Source organism: Micromys minutus (assembly GCF_963924665.1).
Source record: "Micromys minutus genome assembly, chromosome: 27".
NCBI lineage: Eukaryota > Metazoa > Chordata > Mammalia > Rodentia > Muridae > Micromys > Micromys minutus.
Window position 1 is genome coordinate 39,025,739 of NC_137962.1, and position 21,755 is coordinate 39,047,493.

At 48.9% G+C, this 21,755-nt stretch overlaps 1 protein-coding gene across 4 annotated transcripts in view; it reads left to right on the plus strand.

Annotated features, from left to right (window-relative positions):
• Positions 1 to 2,378: 2,378 nt before the first annotated feature.
• Positions 2,379 to 21,755, plus strand: part of PLA2G6 (phospholipase A2 group VI) — a 37,258-nt gene continuing 17,881 nt past the window's right edge. The window contains exons 1-7 of one of the 4 annotated variants that reach the window (XM_080939168.1): positions 2,400 to 2,426; positions 2,925 to 2,996; positions 11,758 to 12,007; positions 15,444 to 15,659; positions 16,470 to 16,653; positions 20,071 to 20,258; positions 21,470 to 21,566. In XM_080939168.1, coding sequence (XP_080795294.1) covers positions 11,799 to 12,007; positions 15,444 to 15,659; positions 16,470 to 16,653; positions 20,071 to 20,258; positions 21,470 to 21,566 — 894 coding nt within the window. In that variant the 5' untranslated portion in view covers positions 2,400 to 2,426; positions 2,925 to 2,996; positions 11,758 to 11,798. Of the gene's footprint in view, positions 2,427 to 2,467; positions 2,635 to 2,924; positions 2,997 to 11,757; positions 12,008 to 15,443; positions 15,660 to 16,469; positions 16,654 to 20,070; positions 20,259 to 21,469; positions 21,567 to 21,755 lie in introns of those variants that run through there. The other 3 variants (XM_080939167.1, XM_080939169.1, XM_080939170.1) reach the window with 3 other exon arrangements.

Sequence of the window (21,755 nt, forward strand, 5' to 3'; positions counted from 1 at the left end):
CTACCCCCACAGGTGCCCCCTCTCATTTATTCTTTTCTTTTTATTTTTCAGATAAAGTCTTGCTATGTATCCCAGGCTGGCTTCGGATTTGTGAAACTGTCTCTTTCCCTCTCCAGTGGTAAGATTACAGATATATATATATATATATGCCCCTGGCAACCTCTGTGGGTTCTTAACTAAATCTGGAAGGGTGGCTTCAGTGGTTGCCTGGCAACTGGGCATTTGTGTCTGTGGAAAGACTAAGGAGAGCCTCAGGAACTGCACTTTCCATTTGGACAGAGGGCAGCCTGGGGAGATCTAGCTAGGCCCCTTGCTCAAGACTAATTAAAGAAAGTAAAGGTTCTACTGAAGTTGGCTGGTGAAGGGGAAGAGACCAGCTTAGTCCAAAGCAAATGAGTCACCAAACTCAGGCTCCTGGCTTTTCTCGAGCAGTCCTTAATATTGGCATTATTTATTTATTTATTTATTTATTTATTTATTATGGTATAAGTGCTGTATGCATGTACACCTGCATGCCAGGAGAGGGCAAGATCCCTTTAACAGATGGCTGTGAGCCACCGTGTGGTTGCTGGAATTGAACTCAGGACCTCTGGAAGTACTCTGAACCAAAGAACCATCTCTCCAGCCCCAGCATTATTAATTTTAATTGCCATCTATTGAAATTCCATGATAGCTAGGCATAAGGGTTGAGTATTTTCAGTGACATCACCTATTCCCATATGTGACCATGGGGCTGTGGGGCTACTTCTCAGCCTGAGAGGTCACTTGATTAAATCCCTACTAAAAGTGCTAATATATATGCAGACATTCATTTATGTATTGAGAGACAGAGTGTCAGGTTGGGATTGAATTGAACTAATTGTGGCTGAGTTTGAACTCCTGTTGGGATGACACGTGTGTGAAAGAGTTAAAATTTCAAGCTAGCCCCACTAACCCTGCCTTGAGGACAAGTATGTCTCAAGACTGAGAACAAAAACCGCAGACCACCTGGTCTCGATAAGGTCTGACTCCAGTCCTGAGAAAAACTAGTATGAAGGTCAGTGTGCCCCAAAACAGGGTGATCTAGATTTAAATTATATCCAAAAGCAGACAGAGTGTGCTAATTTGAATAAACCAATGAAATTGTTATGTGCTTGTTGTTAACTGCCTATGTAATTTTCCCTATAAATATGTCCCCCTAATTGAGTTCAGGGTCAACTCCTTTATCTCCTGAGTGAGATATGTGTTGTCCCCAGAGTTCTGACCTCCCACCCCCCCCTTAGATAAACCTCTTGCCTGATTGCAGTAAGACAGGCTCTCTGTGAGTTCTTGGGTTCGAGTTCTTCCGGTACTAGAGTGAGGGGCTTCCCCAATCTGAGGGTCTTTCATGTGCAATTACCATACCCAGAATTGCCTGACATCTTGAGGAAGAGATGGTAGGTAACAAGTAAAATTTTATCACTTGCCACTTGGTTTGTTTAAGGGCTGGGTAGATAAATCAGTTGGAAAAGTGCTTGTGTCATGATGACCTGAGTTGGATCCCCAGCACCCACAGAAAAAGCTAAACGGCTGTTTTAAACTTCAAAGCTGAGAAAGAGGAAACAAGAAGTCTCCCGGGGCTCCATGGCCAGCTAGGCTAGCTCAATAGGTGAGCTCCAAGTTCAGTGAGAAACCCTATATCAAAAAAAAAAAAAAAAAAAAAAAAAAAGATTGTGGCAAACACCTTTAAACCCAGCACTCAGCAGGCATAACCAGGCAGATCTGTTTGGTCTTATTCAACTGCACACACGCGTGTGCACGCATACACACACACACACACACACACACACACACAGAGGATCTGTTTGGCCTTATTCAACCGGACATGCACACAAACACACACACACACAACACACACACATGAAATTTTTTCTTTGGTCTTATTTCAACCTAACCGTTAATTCTACATTTTTATTTGCAATCTGGCTTGGGAAAAGCCGGCGATATCAAAGCAGGTTTTTCCCGGTTATGTCCTGTAGATTTATTGGCTTTTTTTCCTATTATCTTCATGTGTTATAAAAAAAAAAAAAAAAAGTTCAGAGTCCAGGCCACCCCGGGTTCCTTGAGGTCAGAGGGGGCCAGGAACAGCCGCCTGCCCCTTATCAACATGTCAGCCAAACAGCCGTCACGAGAAACTTCCGCCCGACGCAGACATGGTCGCCATTAGCCAAGCAGGATTGGCTCCAGTCGGAAGCCCGACCGCCTCCTGGCAACAGAAGCGGCTTCCATTGGACAGTTAAAGAAGATGGCGGCGCCTGACCTCGTGAGAGTCCCGTGCTTGGGGGCGGGGCCACAGTCTGCCCGCCGCACGGGCTCGGTGGGTTGGTGGAGATCCGTAGTGTGGTCACGTGGTCGGAGCGCGTTTGTTTGCGGAAGTAGGAGGGCTGAGAAGTGCTGAGTAAGCCGAGGTGAGTGACGGCGCGCCGGGGGCGGGGCCTGACGGCCCTTTCCTAAACCTTCCGGGTACCCCTGCCTTGGATGTCGCCACCTGGACCCTGCATAGGACTGTCCTCGTGTCTGCGACTCTGCGGCATGTCCTCCGTTGACTCTTATCTGGCCTCTTTGAGTGCTCCCGCTTTTGTCCTTTGATCCCCTGGCGTCCCCAACTCCCATCCGGTGACCGCATTCTTCTCCATTGCCGCCCTCAGTTTCCCTAACTTCCTAAATCAGCCCTTCTCCCAATTCATTGTCCGATTTTCACCCTGGACTGACCACTGTCCCCAGCTCCTCCCTCTGCGCTTCTAAGTGCTCCTAGTTTTCTGCCTCATTGCCCGATTGTTGCCCGATTTCCCCCACGCCACCTGTTTCCTGTGTTCCCTCCCTTTGTGCCCAGCCCCCACTCCCCATTTCTAACTACCTGCTTATCTTGTGCCTCCGCTTTTCATCTGTTCCCACGTGTTTTCTAGCCTCCAATCCTGGGTTCACCTCCAGCTCCCACGGATGACCTGGAAGCTGGTGGCAGGGAGCCTGTGACCCAGGTGACTATGTGACTAGGGATTGGGTGTGAGTGCGACAGGGAAGGCAGAGGGTTTATGGATCTGTGCCTGTATTTTTAATGGGCTATTCACATGATCCCAAACAAATACCAATCCTTCCTCTAAAGTTCCCTCACCTGCCCTCTTGCCAGCCCGGCAGGATTGGGCAGGTTTAGTTTGGCATCCTTGAAGCTCCACCCGTGGGCCAGTGCAGTGTTTTGTTCTGTTCTTCGCCTTCCCGTTTCTAAAGCATGAAGATCATGCTTCATTCAAGTATGTTTTCTCACTGTGCCAGATAGGATCGTATTTTCTGCTCACTTAATGGCTGCCATGAGGCCCAGTATTTGGGTGAGAAGATGTAGAAGACAAGGCTTGGTGACCAGTGTAGCCCTATACAATCTCCCAGCCTGTGTCAAAGGCGATATAGAAAGGGTTGGGGGTAGGGAAAGAGAGGAGCAAAAGGCGGAAGAGCAATCCCGTTTGTTCATGTTTTTAGTGTTTATTAATCACCCTGACGACCAGGCTCTTTTATTTCTGTTACCTTTACTCTCTGCTCATTTTCCACTGAGCAAATATTGATGTAGCTAGCGCACGCCTCCGTTCCCACTTAGCATGGGGAAGGGAGGCCAGTGACCTCCCTTGCTAGGGCCATGCTAATACGTTAGTTAGGGGCTAGATTTTCAGTGTAGAGGGTCCCCAATTGATTATTTTTAAAAAAAGATTTGTTTGTTTTTATTTTATCCATTTGAATGTTTTTCCCGGATCTATGTAAATACACTCTCCATGCATACCTGGTGTGTATATGTGCTGGGGTCCAATGGGGTGCTGAATTCACACGGACCCAGAGTTAAAGAAGGTGTGGATTGTTGCGTAGGTACTGGAAACTGAACCCTGGTTCTCTTCAAGAGCATCAAGTGCTCTTCTAGCCGTCTCTCCAGCTCTGAGGGCAGTGGCAGTGCCTACCCCCAGGAAACTGTGCCCGAGGGAAAATGGCAGGCACCGTTCAGTGTGCTGTGCTGCTGAATTCCTTTGCTCATAGGGCAGATGCCTCCCCTGCTTTTCTCCCTGTGCCCTGTTGGAAGTCAGGGGATCTGTGTTCTACAGTGACACCAGCCATGAGATGTGTTGTTTAAGGGCTCTTCCTGTTGGCTCAGCACTTAGGGCATTTCCCCTCCCTAGGGGTTACTTGTCTTGTTAAATATGAGTTTGGTGGCATGCTTAAAAGGGATTTCCTATTCACCCAGTAGAGTGTTATCTCTAAGATACTGTGAGAGGAGTTGCTTGAACACTGCGTGTGTGTGTGTGTGTGTGTGTGTGTGTGTGTGTGTGTGTGTACACAGGTGTGGCCTGTGTGGAGGGCATGCACAGATATGAAAGCTGCAGGAAGTCAAGAGTGACTGCAGGGCCTTGTACTTGGATTGGACCTTAGCTCCTCGGCCTGCAGCCTTGGGGTGGGGTGGGGTGGAGTGGATGTTGATATGTATGTAGCCCCTGCTCGGGAGGGTGACACCCCGGTAATCTAATCGTGAGACTTGCCGTGGGAATCAACAGGCAGTTCTGTGTGTTTGGGTGTGTTCCTGGAAGCCCCTACAGCCATCACCTGAGATCAGCTCAGATGTTCTGGCCTGTTTCTCCTTCCTCTGTGCTTGTCAGTGTCAGGTGGAATCAGCTCCATCATTCAAACAGATAAAACCGCTTGTATACATGCTGGTGAAGCTGATTTTCCCAGGAGGGATCAACCAGTCAAGCCCCTCCTGGCACTCTCCAGACCCAGCAGTGCTGGAGGAAGGGGGTGTCCTTGAAGGAAAGCAGGAGACTGGGTTCATCCGCCTGCCTTGTTTTGAGGAGTGAGAACTTGATGTGCAGGAGAGGGGGAATCCCTGTCCACTTGCCTCAGGGACGCTGGCTGGTGGCTCACAGACATTCATCTGTCCCTATCTGTCCATTGATTTGTTCATCAAACAGGTGCTGGAAATGGACACCATGCTCTGTAAGGAACCAAAGCGGTGTCATGGTCCTTTGTGAGGGACAGCGTGGAGTGGTTGCCAAGGAGAAAGGCTGAGGGACAGAAAGAGCTTTCTGGAGGAAGTGGCCTCCAAACTGGTGCTTGAAAGACAAGAAAGGTTTATTTAAGTGTATGTCCCTTGTCTATCATAAAAGAGTGGTAAGCGGGCGTAGGAGTGATACAGGCCAGGGAGTGAAGGTGCAGGAGTGCTTAGGGACACTAAGGCACACATGTCACCTCTCTGGGAGGTAATGTTGAGACTGAATGACTACAGTGGGGCCAGGGGTTTGGAGTGCAGGCTGGACCTCTTCTGGGGATTCTGTCGAGTGCTAGATTCTGGGCTTTCTGAAGTGTTAGAGATCCACAGGGCATACAGAGTCAGCTTGGAGGTACAGTCATGCAGGGAAATATGTAGCTTGTATTCAGTTTGGAGTCTGTGTGCTAGACAGGAAGAGGGGAGCCATGTGTATAAAGACTAGGCCAGGACCCAAACTCATGCACCTCCATTTAGAAATGTGTTGAGTGTCAGCTTGTAGGGAGGGGCCCGTCCAGTGCCTACGTTGCCTTTGGAGTGACAGTGGACCCAGTGATGAATGGGGGGGTGGGGGGCTCATATAAGGAGGGAGGATATTCTGGGTCTTATAGAATATACTGGATGGATCATGGCGCCCATCAAGCAGCTTCTGCCTGAAACCATCCAAAAGTGAGGAGGGAAAGCAAACAGCCTGGCAGCCTTGCCAAAAGAATGACCCCAAGAGTGGGAGCAGTCTCCCCCTGAGACTGCCCAAGGACCTTCATGACTGAGGTGGATGCAGCCCTCCCTCAGCCAGTCCAGATGACAGTGATCGCCTATGGCGGCCATGCATGCCTCTGTCCTCCTAGCTGTGACCTCTACTGTGTGTGCTGGGAGGGCCTCTCTCGATCCCCCTCAGCTGCCTCTGTCTTTCCTTAGAGCTTGTGTCCTGTCCTCCATTGTCCTTCCCCGGGGAACCACATTGAGCAGAGCCTGGCCCTGGCCCTTATGGACCTAAGTATCCCCTCCTGAGGACTCACTAAAGACCCTTCCACTGTCCCTCGGGGCTTTTGTTTGGTTTTCATTTTGGTGGCCAGAGTGTAGTTCTGTAGTTTGTCATTTGAGGTCCTCCCGGGATGTAATCCCCCTGTCTCCAATGTGAGTATGCTCATCTCTGGTCTTTCTGTCTTCAGTTCTTCCAGGAGAGCCTTAGAAACCCACAGACACCATCTGTCTTCCAGAAACAAGCCAAGGAGGCACACTGGGCCCCTGAAAGGGAGTGGGGTACAGAGACAAGGGAGAAGCCATAGATCTTGACCTTCTGCTGCGTGAAGGATTGTCACTGACACTGTCACCATGGATGGTTTGGGCTTGTCCCTTTTCAGTTATGGCACCTCTAGCTAGAAACAGGCAGTCTGTGTCAGGTGACCTCAACAAGGAGCAGTAGTGACCGTTGGCAGTAGAAGAAAACAGATGTTATAGGAACGTAAAAACTGTGAGACCAAACCCAAACGTTCTGATGGCAGCCCGGTCCTAGCCCGTGTTCTGTCCTGTAGCTAGACTAAAAGGATACGACAGAGATGGTAGGGGCAGGATGGCAAGACGTTGGCACATATAAATGCTTTGTAGCGTTCCTGCCAGGCCCTGCCATACTTGTTCCAGGATGTGGCCTGTGGGCTCATAGAGTTCATTTCCTCTCTTCCACCTAAGAGAACAATGGCTGCTGGTGGTGTGTCACAGTGGGCTGGCATCTGGCCTTTTCCTTAGTTATTGTATCATACTGGCCCCAGGAGGCTGGACAGAAGCCAGGCCTTTCAACCTATAAGATGAGTCTTTTCCAGAGGGTGCTTCATTTCCCGGAGCACTTCTCTGCATCTGACCCGGCCTCTGGCAAATCTGCATAAAACTACATAGCCCAGGGCTCAGCCTATGCTTGCTTTCTAGAAAACAATAATTTCCTGTGCCATTTGGAAAAAAAAGGAAAGGAACAGTATTACTCAGCTAACCAGGACCTTCACCTCTTCCAGATATCCTGGTATGCTCCTTTTATCTATGTCTTTTTTAGGTTTTTGTTTAGTTTACGTTTTTATTTGTATGGGGGCAGAGCGAGTGCTATGGTGCGCATGTGGAAGTCAAAGGACGAGTTGGCTTGTTCATTCCTCCTTTAACGTGGGTTCTAAGAACTGAACTCGGGTCCCCAGACTTGCATGGTAACTGCCTTTGCCCAGTGAGTCATCTCACCAGTTTTTTTTTTTTTTTTTTAAAGAAGATTGTGCAAAACACTTACTCAGTTAAATGTCATCACAAGAATCTTGAATAGAGCCATATTTGGTACTAGGATGAGAGGCCTTGGGAGCCTTCTGAAGGAGCTCAGACTCCGGAGCTGCTCGCCTTAGTCTACAGCACTGTCATTCCTGTCCCTGTCAGCTGTGTGACCTTGGGAATGTCACTCTGCCTTTCTGTCCCTTAGCGTCTTCCAACTTGAAGTGAGGATGGCCGAGATGGGGAGTGGCTGTGCAGAAGAAGTGATAGGAGCTTGGGAAAGCTCCTAGGATGGGGCAGAGAGAGGTGTCAGACATGCCCAGGCTGACAGTCACTGAGAATTTGTTGGAGAAATAGTTGGAGAAATAGTCAGTAAAGAGTAGATCTCACAAGCAGGAAGACCTGAGTTCAGTCCTCAGTGGAGGCGTGTGCTTATGATTCTGGAGCTGGAGAAGTCCTGAGAACTTGCATGTCAACCTAATTAGCTAATCCCAGAAGCCCCTGAAGAGGCCTTATCTCAAACTCCTGAGCAATGGCAGCTGAGGCTGAACTCTGTCCTCCCTACACGTGTGCGCATACACACACACACATACATGTGCACCAGAACATGCACTTATCCCAATGACACAAAGAATATTTGCTGGGGTATAAAAGGAAAGATTTTTGTTGTTACTTGAGACAAGTCTACCCTGTTCTAGAGCTCACTGTGAGACCAGACCAGCTTCAATCCCATGGTGATCTAACCGCTTTAGATTCCCCAGGGCTGGATCATAAGTGTGAGCCATCATACCCTGTAAGATTGTTTTCTTGCAAAGTGTTGGGGACAGTAGGATATCTCAGTGGGTAAAGGCATTTGCTGCCCAGCCTAACAACTTGAGTTTGATTCTTGGCACCCCCATGATGGAAGGATGCAGGGGCCTAGTACACATATTCCTACCACTGGCTCACCGTAGCACACACACTTCAACGTTTATGTGTTTATTTGTGTGTTTGTGTATGTTGTAGAACGTTTTAGTCCTAACCTGGGTTTCTAGCCCTCCTTTGACTGTTGAGTTTCCAGATAAAAGACACACACAGCTTTTATATCTTCAGTGAGCCATAAACAGCGCAAGAGCTGGGCGGATATCTACCCCCTGTGCTGTTAGAATCTTTCCTATCCATAACCCAGTTATCAGTTACTACGTTTCATCTGAGCTGCTCTTAACTCCAGTTGGCCAGCCCTCAGAGCCAAGTTTTTATGACTCACCTAACCCTCCTAGGCTTCTCTTCTTCCTCCAGGTTCTCCTCTGATCCCTAGCTTGGGGAATCCTAAACCCCACCTACATCTCTTCTGCCCTGCTGTTGGCTGTTGGAGTCTTTATTTACCAATCAGAAATAGCTTGGGGTCAGGGTCACAGGTCTGTGCACAGACTCCAGGGCTGCACTTAGCATTACAATAGACAGCAAAACCAAAGCTTGTGTCTGTGTGTGTGTGTGTGTGTGTGTGTGTGTGTGTGTATTAGTCTGTCTGTCTGGGGAGGGGAGCAGTATCCTCTTATATCTATATTTTCAGCCAAAAATCCTGACTGAGGCTGGCCATATAGCCCAGTAGAGTATTTGTTTTGTGTTCCTGAGGTCATGGCATGGATCCCCAAAGATATCCAAAAACAGTTAACTCTATAATTTGTATACGGTTTTTATTTCATTTTACCATTGTTAATGTATGTATGTGTTATGGTACATGTGTGGAGGCCAGAGGGCAACATAAGTCATTTCTCTCCTTCCTCCTTGTGAGCCTCAAAGATCAACCTAGGTTATCAGGCTTGGCTGCAAGTGCTTTAATGTGCCAAGCTACCTTGTTACCTGGTGGTCTTAATTCTAATCATAACCTCGTATTGTTTGTTTAAACTGCTTCACCTTCTAGATCTGCTATTTTATGGTCTTTGGGTTTTGTTGTTGTGTTTTGAGACAGGCTCTCTTTATAGCCCTAGCTATCATAGAATTCACTCTGTAGACCAGGCTGGCTATCCTTGAACTCATAGAGATCCACCTGCCTCTGTCTCCTGAGTGCTGGAACTAAAGGCGTGTATCACCATGCCCAGCTGTGACCTTTGTTCTGCGTTGTTCTATTTTCTGACCCAGTATCCACTGTTCATTTGTTTGTTTGTTTGAATTTAGTTCCACCTATAAGTAAGAATGTGTACATTTTTCTTAGTATTTTATCAAGCCCCATGTCTTACCATTTTTAAGGTTTATTTATTTTTATTTTCTGTACGTGGGTATTTTGCCTGTAGACCATGTGAATACCTGATATCTGTGGAGGACAGAAGAGGGTACCAGATCCTTTGGAACTGAAGTTTCTAATGATTATGAGATGCCACGTGGGTTTTGAGAACTAAATTCAGATACTCTGGAAGAACAGCCAATGCTCCTAACCTCTGAGCTCTCTCTCCAACCCTGCCTATCTTGATTTGTCAAAGCTGACCTGGAACTTGCTGTGTTCCCTGGGCTGCTGCCTTTATTTGCCTCCTGAGTCTGGGATTCCAGGTGTGGGCCACCATACTTGGCTGTTCCTGTGTTAAAAGAAGACACAACTTGCATTCTTTCCCACCATATCTCACTATTGTTGGCAAAGCGAGCTCTTCCAAAGCTCCAGGATTTTTCCAGAGTGATGCAGTCATAGTCTCTAAATTTTAGTTTTCTTATTTGTAAAATGGGGGAGTAGTTAAGTAAAGATAGCCAACATTTGAAACAGTGCTGTCTTTCAGGTGCCAGGCTAGCCCCAAACTTACTCTGTGGACCGGATGTCCTTGAACCCCACCCTCGTAGTGGTCCTGATTCTAGGTATCCATCTCCATGGCCAGTTAATGCTGTGCTAGGGCTTTCGAACTCTGGTCTGTGCTGAACAAACACAGTGTCAGCCCTTGATGCCATTGTTAAGTAACACAAGGGTCACCTACCATAACCATCTGATAATGAAGCAGGCCATGTGTGTGGTGTGGGCTCCTGGGAAGAGACATGTGCATACACCCAGCCAAGACCCAGCAGGCTGGTTTAAGATTCACATTGATTTTGGAAGAGCATAATGTTTACAACCGATGAGTTAACTTATTTCTGGAATGTTCCATGAATGCTTCCAGACTAGAGCTGCTGAAACTGGAAAGGGAAACCCTGAGGTGGTGTCATGGCCAATCACCGCTCTGTTTTTAGCTTACTCCGCAGGCCTCTTGATTTGTCTCTATTCCATCACCAAGGTTAGTCCTCTTTTCCTGCCGTGGGCCAGAACAAAACAAGACTGGAAACTAGTGTCAGGGCCCAGGCTCCCTCAGGGTATCTGTACTGTTGGGTGCTGTCTAAACTACCCTTTCAACAAGGTGGCATGTTGACTCAGAGGTAGAGGGTGGCTTCTGGGGAAGGTAATGTACTTTCTAGAAGCTCAAGAAAATACACTTCTCTTAACTCTGGGGCTGGGGCTGCAGTCCAGTGAATGTGGAGTTTTGGGTTCTATCCCCAGAGCACATGAACACATAGTCTAAGACTCCAGCCTAAACTGGGAGACAATTTTTATAGCAGAAACTCTGACTTAATCTGTAGTCAAAAAAAAAAAAAAAAAAAAAAAAAATATATATATATATATATATATATATATATCCTCTCCTTCTCGGATGGGCGCTAAGGAGGTTGCCTAGTCATTGTGGTGTGAGGTTCTATCCCAGCATCCATCTACAAAGAGCCAGACACAGTGACATGTACTTGGGATCTCAGTGCTGGGGAGGCAGACAGGACACTGGCTGGGGGCTCACTGGCTAACCAGTCTACTTGGTAAGTTCCAGGTCCCTGAGAGACCCTGTCTCAAAAACAAGGTGTAGAGCCTCTGGGGAAGATACCTGCAGGTGACCCTGGCCCCACAAGTACCTGCAACATTCACACACACATGCACACATGTCTCTCTATACACCAGTCCCTAATGCATGCTTGGCATGTCTGAGCCTACGACTTCCCTTTCATCCTGGGGATCTGTTTCTGTGGCCATTTTCAGAAATCTGTGTGAAACCAGTGAGAGGGTGCTCCCTGGCCCCTCCCCGCCGTGGTGTGGTGCATTCTGGTATGGCATAGTGAGGGGCCTTTGGCTTTGCTGTGGAGTCTGGCATGCTAGCACTCAGTTCTGCCATCTCCAGAATGTCGGCTCTGACTTGCATGGTGAGAAGCTGTCTGCTTGGCCAGACCTTGCTGCAGACATCATATTCATGGCCACTGTCCTTCCTGTCGGCATTAGTCCTCAGTCAGTCCTGGACAGGGAGGAAGTGGTCCCTGGCCTGGCCTGAGGGCTCTGGAGCCTTCCATTAGACCTGCTATTCCACTGGGGCTGTTTCTTTCCCTTTCAGGTTCTTGCTAGTGCAGAATCAGGGTAGAGAGCTGCTGGGGATGGCGGAGTGCCCATGCAGGACTCCTGTGAGGGGGTGGGACACTACATCCGACTGACCAGAGACCTCACTTTCTTCCAGAGCAAAGGGGCAGGCTGGGTCTCCCACCTGCCCCACACAAGATGCAGTTCTTTGGACGCCTCGTCAATACCCTCAGTAGCGTCACCAACTTGTTCTCGAACCCATTTCGGGTGAAGGAGGTGTCCTTGGCTGACTATGCCTCAAGTGAACGTGTTCGAGAGGAAGGGCAGCTGATCCTGCTGCAGAATATTTCCAATCGCACCTGGGACTGTGTCCTGGTCAGCCCTAGGAGCCCACAGAGTGGCTTCCGGTAGGTGATGGTCAGTGGGACATGTACCCTTGTTTCATTCCCTCCATCCTCGGGCTTCCATGGAGCTCTGTCTGGAGGCTCTATTACTGGGGGGGGGGGGGGGGGGAGCTGGAAGGAGAAAAAAAGGTGGGGTCACTTCCTAAGGCTTCGCTCCTGTAGAGGGTGGGAAGGACAAAGGATGGGGAAGCTGAAAAGGACCCAGTGGGGTGGCCTCAACTGGGTCTTCAGTGGGGTGACTGTTGTAAGGGGCTGGCACTAGGCATGCTGGGACTTCTTGGTTCTAGAAGGCCAGGGCAGAACTCCAGGGCAAGGCAGAGTGGGAGAATAGAGTTGGCAGAGCCAAGCCATGTTGAGGGTGTGGTGGAACTGCGCTGACTGACACTGAAGTTTATACCATGCTCTGTGTGCTTGCTCTTCTGTCTGGCTGTCCCATCATCCACCTGTTCACAGAGGCCAGAAGATGGCATCAGACTCCCTGATTGCTGGAGTAACAGGCATTTATGATCTACCTTACATGGGTGGGTGCTGGGAACTGAACTCTGGTCTTCTTCCAGAGCACCAAGGGCTCTTAAAGACTTTTTCTCTCAAGCTTCCTTGGATTGTCCTTTGTTTTGGGGTTTACTGGGCAGAAGCTTCTCCCCAAGACTCATGTTCTTTCTGCTCTGTGGAGCTTTCATTGTGTTACCCTTGGCTTCTGTGTGACAAGCAGCTATCACACTGCAGTTGCCCTCTGCCATGTTGAGAACTTCCGAGCACCTGTGCACACATCAGTCTCTGCTCCTGTGCACCTCACTGCCAGTTACTTCTACGTAACAAAGAGCCCAGAACTTAGGGACCTAAAACAGCACGGATTCATTTAGCCTAAGATCTGTGAGCTGAGCAGAGTTCAGAGGCAAAGGCTCATTTCTCTGCAGGGCTCCGGCTGGCGTGGCTTGACTTACTTCCCTCTTTGGAAGTCTCTCAGCCTGGCAGGTTGGTGCTAGCGCTTGGCCGTGAGATCATCCAGGGCCCAAAGATCTCCACCATGGCTGCAGCTCCCAGTGGCATGCTGGCCAGGTCCTGGGAGAGATGTAAATCTTCTAGTGTCTTCAGGCCTCTGTGAGGACAGTGGGACATCTCTGCTTTTGCTTGTTGTAATGATAAAGCATTTAGACAGTCAGGTCACAGAGCAGAGCAATCTAGATCCTGGTGGCTTGGTGACAGACATGCCAGAGGGCTTGGAACCCTGTTTTATAGCCTACGCATGATAGTAGGTATGGATTGCGTTTTTTTGGTTTTTTTTTTTTTAAGGAGATTTATTTAGGGGCCAGTGAGATGATTCTGTAGGTAAGGGCTCTTTTCACCAAGCCTAAACTGTGAGTTCAATTCCTGGTACCCACATTTGTACATGTACACATACAAATGAATAAATATAATAAAATATTTTTCCAAAATATATTTATTTGTATGTGTACAGGAAGATAATGTTATGGAATCATTTCCTTCCTTCAACCGTGTGAGTTCTGGGATCAGACTCTGGTCATCAGGCTTGGCAGCAAGCACCTCTACTCACTGAGCCGTCTTGCCTGCCTTATTTTTATTTTTCCTTATTTTCTGAGACAGGCTCCCAGACTGTTGCCCTGAATCTTACCATGAGGTCTATGCTGGTCTTGAACTCACAGCAGTTCCCTGTGTCAGCCTTCTGAATGCTGGGATCATGGGCATGGGCCGTCATGCCCAGCTTTGGCATTTAAATTTTTGGGGTTTTTTAGGGAGAGAGGTCCAGAGGAGACCCAGGAGAACTGTTTTGTAAACCCGTTTGGAAAGCTTGCAGACATTAACCTTTCACATAAGACATTCACCTAGCCTTTTCTACTGTGTCTGGTGCCCTCATGATGGTTCATGCTTCTTCCTTGCTTTTCCTGTATTTCCCTTTTTTGTTTGTCTCTACACGCTTAATTCTGCCTACTTTCTGCAAGCTTCTCTTCCCATTCGCTAGTTTTCTCTTCAATACTGTCTAGTCTATAGACTATAGAGCCTTGACCTGAGCTTTTAAAAGACAGTGTCTCATGCACCCCATGCTGGCCTCACGCTTGTCACGTAGCTTACGATGACACTGAACCTTGTCCCCTCGTCCGTGACAGATGCCATTCTAAACAGAACAAGTAAGGGAGTAGCCATATGTGAGCACTCAGCTCACTCCTGCTTCCGTGCTCTGGAGTGTGGTGCCGGCCCAGTCGCCCCCCCGCCCCCCGTGCTCTGTTGTGCTGGTGGTGCCTTCCTGGCATGTATTGCGTCACACTCACAGGCCTCATGCTCTTCTGAGAACCCCATGTCGCTGCCCCTGAAGCACAGGCTGTCCACACTGGTTTGTTCTTTTAGTTGCTCTGCTGAGAGCCTTCCCCGAGCACCGCCTGTACTAGAGGCCTGTATAGGTGTTCCACAAAGCCTGGATGGTTGAGAGCCATTGTGAGAACTGCAGTCTCAGTGTGTGTCCGCCTGGCTTCTTGAAGTGTCACACTGCTTTCCTACCAACCCACAGTAGTGCACTTAATCTCTGTCTCAAGTTTCAATGAGGCTCAGAGAGGGGGAGAGACTTACCAAAGTCACACAGCAATTTCATAGCAACTGGACTCCAACCCAACTCTTTTAAAATCAGCAGACTTTGTTTTCTGACTAGGAACATAGTGCATGTGCTCACTAGAGAAGTGTAGAAATAGGAGAAATGGATAGGAAGGTTAGCTTTATTCTGCTTCTATACAAATCTTGACACAAATCTCACTGGCCTGTCTTGTATAGTTGGGATCACGTTGTGTTATATATTATTTGTATCCTGTTTTTTCCATGTTATAAAATAAGCATCTCCCTGTTTTGTTTTGTTTTTAATTTATTATGTTTCACTTACTTTGTATGTGCCCACGCTATAGCATAGAGGGAGATAGGAGAGCAGCTTTGGGAATCAGCTCCCTTCTTCCAAGGGTCCTTGGGATTGAACCCAGGTGGCAGCTTACTGTTAGCCACTGGGACATTTTGCCAGCCTGTCCCTATCATTTTAAACTACTTTGATGGCTGTGTAATATTCACTGCATAGATAGCTGAGCTGTAACTCAACATTATTCTGTAGCTGGGTTAAATGTCACTTACTCAATTCTGACCATATACAAAGAGCCAGAATTTGAAAGTGAGGCTCCTGGACGTGACAATCAAATTAGAAGAGAATATGGCATGGCTTTCATTAAATAAGATATAAACTCACCAGATGAAAGGTCTCAAGCACAAATAAGGCCAAAGTAAGCTCCATCTTTGACAGTGGTGTTGGGACAAGGGATCAGCCTGCAGCGTCGGGCAGAGGGAGGCTGTTTGGGAGATACTGTCTGATTATGCTAGGCACTGCCTCTGAGCTGGCCCAGGGTCTGTCCCTTATGGCTCACCTAAGTGGCCTCTCTCCTGGTGACAGACTCTTTCAACTGGAGTCCGAGGCAGACGCCCTGGTGAACTTCCAGCAGTTTTCCTCCCAGCTGCCACCCTTCTACGAGAGCTCTGTGCAGGTCCTGCATGTGGAGGTGCTGCAGCATCTGACTGACCTCATCCGGAACCACCCCAGCTGGACGGTGACGCACCTGGCTGTGGAGCTTGGCATTCGGGAGTGCTTCCATCACAGCCGAATCATCAGGTGAGCAGTGGGGTGGGGGTGGGTGCTGTGTGGGGGTGGGGCCGCTGGGTGTGGTGCTAGCTGTTCATTAGCCCTGTGGAGCACACATGCTGCCTGCTGGACTGGAGTCTCCATACCCGGCCCTTGTTCTTCCCATGGCTTGGGTGAGAAAGGAATAGTGTTGCTATGGCTTAATAATCCAAGAACACTAATTAAAATCAGAGGGAAATACAGACACTGAATTCTTCCAACTACTCAGTCATTCAGTAGGAGAGGGCTGGCGATCATAGTCTCCTTCCCAAGCCCTGCTATTTTTCTGCAAGCTTGTCTTGTTTCTTTTATATCCATCTACCCAGTGCTGTATCAGCAAATTCCCCAGAGGTCACCATGGCTGTGCTTGCAAGCCACTGGCTGACTGCCTCATACTCGTCTGCTCAGTGCCTGGGCTCTAGCTAAACCTCACCAAGCTGGGCGTGGTGGCTCATGCCTTTAGTCCCAGCTCCTGGCAGGCAGAGGTGGGCAGAACCTGTGAGCCAGGCTTCTTCTAGGCATGGCCTTGGAGACCACGGTGCCCCATCTCAATCTGAAGCACCAAGGTCCAGTGCATCGCTCATGACACTGAAGTTTCTGTCCTTGTGTCCTTTCTCTGTGTCACCTGTTGTCATCATGCTGTCCCCACATGTGAGCAGAATGCACAGCATTCTGGACTGAATCGTGCCAGAACCTCCAGATCTTGCCTATACTCTGCCTCTGCACTTGGGCTTCTCCTGTCCCTGCCTTTGGTCCCCTGCCTGTCACTTACCTATCACTGTCCACCCCACCCTTCAACAGCTGCGCCAACAGCACAGAGAATGAGGAGGGCTGCACCCCACTACATCTGGCCTGCCGCAAGGGTGACAGTGAGATCCTGGTGGAGTTGGTACAGTACTGCCATGCCCATATGGATGTCACTGACAACAAAGGAGAGACCGCCTTTCATTATGCGGTGCAAGGGGACAATCCCCAGGTGCTACAGGTGAGTGTCGGGCAGGGGACTGAGCAACCAAATACCTCCTTGTACTGGAACCTTGATTTGGGGCCTCAAGTTCATGAGTCTTTCTGGGTCTACTCACCATTTTTGATTCCTGAGGCCTAAGTTCCTTTGTCACCCCCCAACCCCATCCTCCACCCTGTGACACTTGGAAGGAGACATATCTTTGGCTACAGAAGTTCTCCAACTCTGAGATGAATTCCATGGAAACTAATTAGGCATGGAGCTCAGCAGCTGCCCAGAGCTGGCCCCTGGGCTGGGTGCATCAGGTCAGCCCCTGCCTGGAGGGTTCAAGATGCAGTGAGACTTGACCTAATTTGGGGGTACTCAGATTACCCAAGCTGGTATATGTGTTTATGCCAGAGGCACTCCTACAGGCTTAGATTTTTTTTAAAGATTTATTTATTTATAATATATTAGTACACTGTAGCTGTCTTCAGACACACCAGAAGAGGGCATCAGATCCCATTACAGATGGTTGTGAGCCACCATGTGGTTGCTGGGATTTGAACTCAGGACCTCTGGAAGAGCAGTCAGTGCTCTTAACCACTGAGCCATCTCTCCAGTCCCCAGGCTTCAATTTTTTTAAAGCCAACTTTTAATGGTGGTTCTTAAACACTTTAACCTCCCTTCTAGCCCACCACCCGCCAGAGGCAGTGGAAAAGAAAGATTATTAGGATACAGGAGAAGTGGACCTGTTTAGAAATAGTTCTTCGGAGCAATTTCAGTCTGCATTGCCAGGATATCAGCAGTTGAGGTCACACGAATCAGCAGCAGCAGCTCAATCCACTGGTGAACACCATTCATGAATCAGCAACATGAGGTCGATCCAGAAGCTGGGAGGTTCACCTGTGTGCTGCTTAGAAGTAGTTCCTTGGGGCAATTTCAGTCTCCAGTTGTCAGGATAGCAAACTTGAACCAGCAGTGGTGGCATTACCTAGCAGAAACGCCAGCAGAAGTCAGCAGGGGTGACCAGGACCGGCAAGGACTCCAGGAAAAGTTCTCTGCCATACCTCTCAATGAAGTGAAGATCAGCGAAGACAAATGTGATGCTGCAGAGCTAGCTATGCAGGCTCACAGTCAGTCTGTTGAGTCCTGTTTATACCCCTGCAAACATGTGTCCTCCACGGGTCTTGCCTCAGGAGGACCCCGCGTGTGTCCCTATCAGCTGACACATCTAGAAACTCCCACTCTGCCTGCATTTATGCCACTCAGCCCAAATTCAAGGAAGTGGCAAGAAGCTTCAGAACACCACCAGAAGTGTTTTGGTTTATTTCTTTCTGTGAAGTGACGACAAGAGATGACCAGTAAGGAATGGCGAAGTGAACCAACACCATCCAGCATCGCCCACTGTCTGTGGTTATGTTTATATTCCTTCTTAACATCACGTGTCCTCCCCTGTGTCTGCTCCAGCAAGACATCCTCTCACCTGTGTGCCCCAGCCAAACATCATTTGACATCACTGACTTTCCAAAGAAACCAGAGGTTTCCACTTCACACTCCTGTTGATTGTTAGGTACTACGATAGAAGACATTTTGATTTTTTGTAATGCATTATTTTCTGTGTGTGGGTGTTTTGCCTGCATTTATGTCTGTGCACACCATATATGCAGTTCCCTCAGGGGTCAGAAGATGGTGATGAATCCCCTCGTGTGGAGTCAAGCAGCTACTTGTGAGCTGCTGTGTGGCTGCTGGGATCCAAACCTCTGCCTCTGGAAGAGCAGCCAGCACACTTTCCCACCGAGCCATCTCTCCAGTCCCAGAAGGTGTTTTCAAATTATGGTTAAATACACAGAGTGGCACTGTTGAGAAGCCACCGTGGGAAGGAAAGACACACTCTCAGCTTGTGCTTTATTGTTTTGAATGAGCAACTTCCTGCTGGTCTGTCCGCTCTGCTTAGCATCAAGATGTTTCTAGAAAACAGATTTCTGTCCACTGCTGAGCAGTCTAGTGCTTCCTGAAGGAGGACGGTATTCCTGACCAGTGGTCATGTGCCACACCTGTCCTCTGACTGTGCTGCCTTGTTTCTGCACTATGTGACTTTGTTCTAGTCACTTCTCAGAGTGCTCCCCTGGGTCAGAGCACTGTTGTGTTTTCCTCACACAAGAAACTGAGGTTCAGTAGAGGTCAGAAATGTGGCCACCGAGGGTCACCAAACTGGGGTCGGGTGGGCTGGCCTAGGCTCCCCCATGTTGCCAGGCCCCTTCTTCACTGCTGGGTTCCCAGCCTTCCTTGAGTTACAGCTATACCTACTAGTCATGACTAACCTTGGGAGATGTCACTGAGCCCCAAGTGAACCAGCAGAATCCTTTCGGCTTCCTGCTAGCGCAGTGGCTCTCTTGGTGCCTGAGCCTCCAGTTCAGTGTCTGGAAGGGAATTGTATCTGTGTATAGATGAACTGTCCTCATTATCTTCACCTAGTATTTGCATTAGGTATTAGAAGTCATCTAGCGATGACTGCAGCTACTGTAGGGCATGCAGAATGTAATCCCAGCTATCCAGGATGCCAAGGCAGTTCCAGTCCAACCTGGAAGACAGTGGGTCCCACTGAAAAGTGCATCCTGGAGCATATGTGTGGGCTTTTTGCAAAATAACCACTTCATACAAAAGACTCAAGGACCTAGGGTTTGGATAGGCAGGAAGGGGCAGTGCAGGAACTGGACTTGGGACCTTATGTTGCTAGGAAAGCATTCTACCACTATCCCCGTTCAGTTCTTTTGTTGAAAGCATAATAACTGCATACAGAAAGGTACTCTGCAGGGCTAGTGTTCCAGTTCTCTTTCTGTTACCTCCATAAGACACTCTAACCAACCATAAAGGGCTGCTGTTCTCTGGCTTGCTCACTTGCTCCTCAGGCTTGGCTCAGCTAGGTGTAAGATCACCTGCCCAGAGATGGTACTGCCCACCATGGGTGTGGCTCTCCTACATCAATTAGTAATCAAGGCAGTACCTCACAGATAAGCCCCCAGGCTAAGATGACCCAGACCATTCCTCAGCTGAGGCTCCTCTTCTCACAAGACTCTGCTATGTCAGTTGACAGAACCAACCAGGGCAGAAGGACACTGGAGGGTAGCAAGAATCACTCCATTCAGAAAACCTAAGGGTCTCATGTAGCCAAGGCTGGCCTGGAACTCATTGTGTAGTCTAGACTAGCTCTGAACTAGACTTCCTGCCTCAGCCTCCCCAGTACTTCGATTGAAGTGTGTATAGTCGGGTCAGCTCCACACCCACAAACTGACCTCACTGGTCAGACTTTCTTTTAATCTCCAGAGCAGCCTTTATTCCCCTGTGTTCCTCTCTGTCCTCATGGAGACAAATGTCTTTCCCTCTGGTGTCCAGAGGAAGATGGCCCCTCAAGGTTAGAGAAGCGAGTGGCAGGTGCTTACCTGTGTTGTCTGTCAGCTCCTAGGAAAGAACGCCTCAGCCGGCCTCAACCAGGTGAACAACCAAGGGCTGACTCCACTGCACCTGGCCTGCCAGATGGGAAAGCAGGAGATGGTCCGCGTCCTGCTGCTCTGCAATGCCCGCTGCAACATCATGGGACCTGGTGGCTTCCCCATCCACACAGCCATGAAATTTTCCCAGAAGGGGTAAGCCTCACCACCACGTGACCCCCACCACCCAGCAGGGCAGGGACTAGGTCCTGGTTCCTCAAGCCTCATCAGATACCTGGCCAAGGGCACTGGCCTAAAGAAGCTCCCGATGCTGTTGTGGTGGCTTCACAGCCAAGTCTACAAACACTGCAAAGAACAGACCCTTTAGAGTTTTGCACTAATGCACCCACGTCTCTGACCATGTGCCAGTTCTGAAGTCTGATGCAGGCCTGAGGCTTGGCAGGTCTGTAGTACTAGCTCCCACGCTTGCTGAGGGCCCAGGGATGCCCCGGTGGTCCAAGGCCCCATGTGCCTAGCACATTGTGTCTTCTTAGCTGGCAGCCCTGCAGGAGGCAGGTACCAGGTTCTTGTCTTAGGGAATCCAGGACTATTGCCTGGCTCTGCTGAGTTCTCAGGTCTCGGGAAGTTCTCCATTTGTGTTGGAAGAGAATCAAAGAGGTAAAATACGGCAAATTGCTGCCCAGCAGGACCGTCTGGAGTGAGTGAACAAACGGGGTCACTTGGTCTTCACGCTGGTTCCTGTGCTAGGCACTGGTCTTGAGATGAACGAGAGGAAGCCCTGTCTAAGGTGGCGGACAGCCTCTCCCCCCTCGCATGCCAGGCTACAGTGTTCAGCATGCACCTCCTCCCCAGCACTGTGTCCTAGCACGTCTTGATAATGGCTTTCCCCAGTTAGAAACCGGATCTCAGAGGTTATGATTTGAACAGCTTGCCAGAGACCCATTGACCATTACAATGTCTTCTTTGGAGAAATATCTATAAAATGAAGTTCCCAGGGCCGGGAAAACCATCCCCACTCCATCTCCACCTCATCTTTTCTGAGCGAGGCTTGCACTATATAGTCTAGGCTAGCCTGGAATTGGAATCCTCCTGTCTCAGCATCCTCAATGTTGGGATTACAAATATAATGCCAGCCACGTCTGACTTTAGATTTTTAATTTTAACTCCAGCATATAGGTTGACTTCTTATTTTGTTGGTCATTTGATTTCTTGGTTTTCACTTTAATGTAATTTATTTATATTTGCCGTGTGTGTGTGTGTGTGTGTGTGTGTGTGTGTGTGTGTGTGTTAAGAAGTCATTGTTAAGCCAGCTAGTTGGCTGTATTGCAACCTCTAATCAGTAAGAAAAGCCCCAAGTTGTGGCTAGTACAGTGTCCCCTCACTGTCCTGCGGCTGCCTCTCCTCAGGTGTGCTGAAATGATTATCAGCATGGACAGCAACCAGATCCACAGCAAGGATCCGCGCTACGGAGCCAGCCCACTCCACTGGGCCAAGAACGCCGAGGTAGGCAGAGTCAGCAGCCGAGGGGCAGGACAGGCCGAGAGGAGACTGGGAAGATGACAGTGGCACCTGGGGACAAGTCTCTTAACGGTGCATGGACAGACAAGCCCAGGAAGAGCTGAGGTCCTACCACTGTCCTGCTGCTCAATAGCTAGTAGCCTTGATTTCTTTATTTGTGACCGGGGCTCCTGC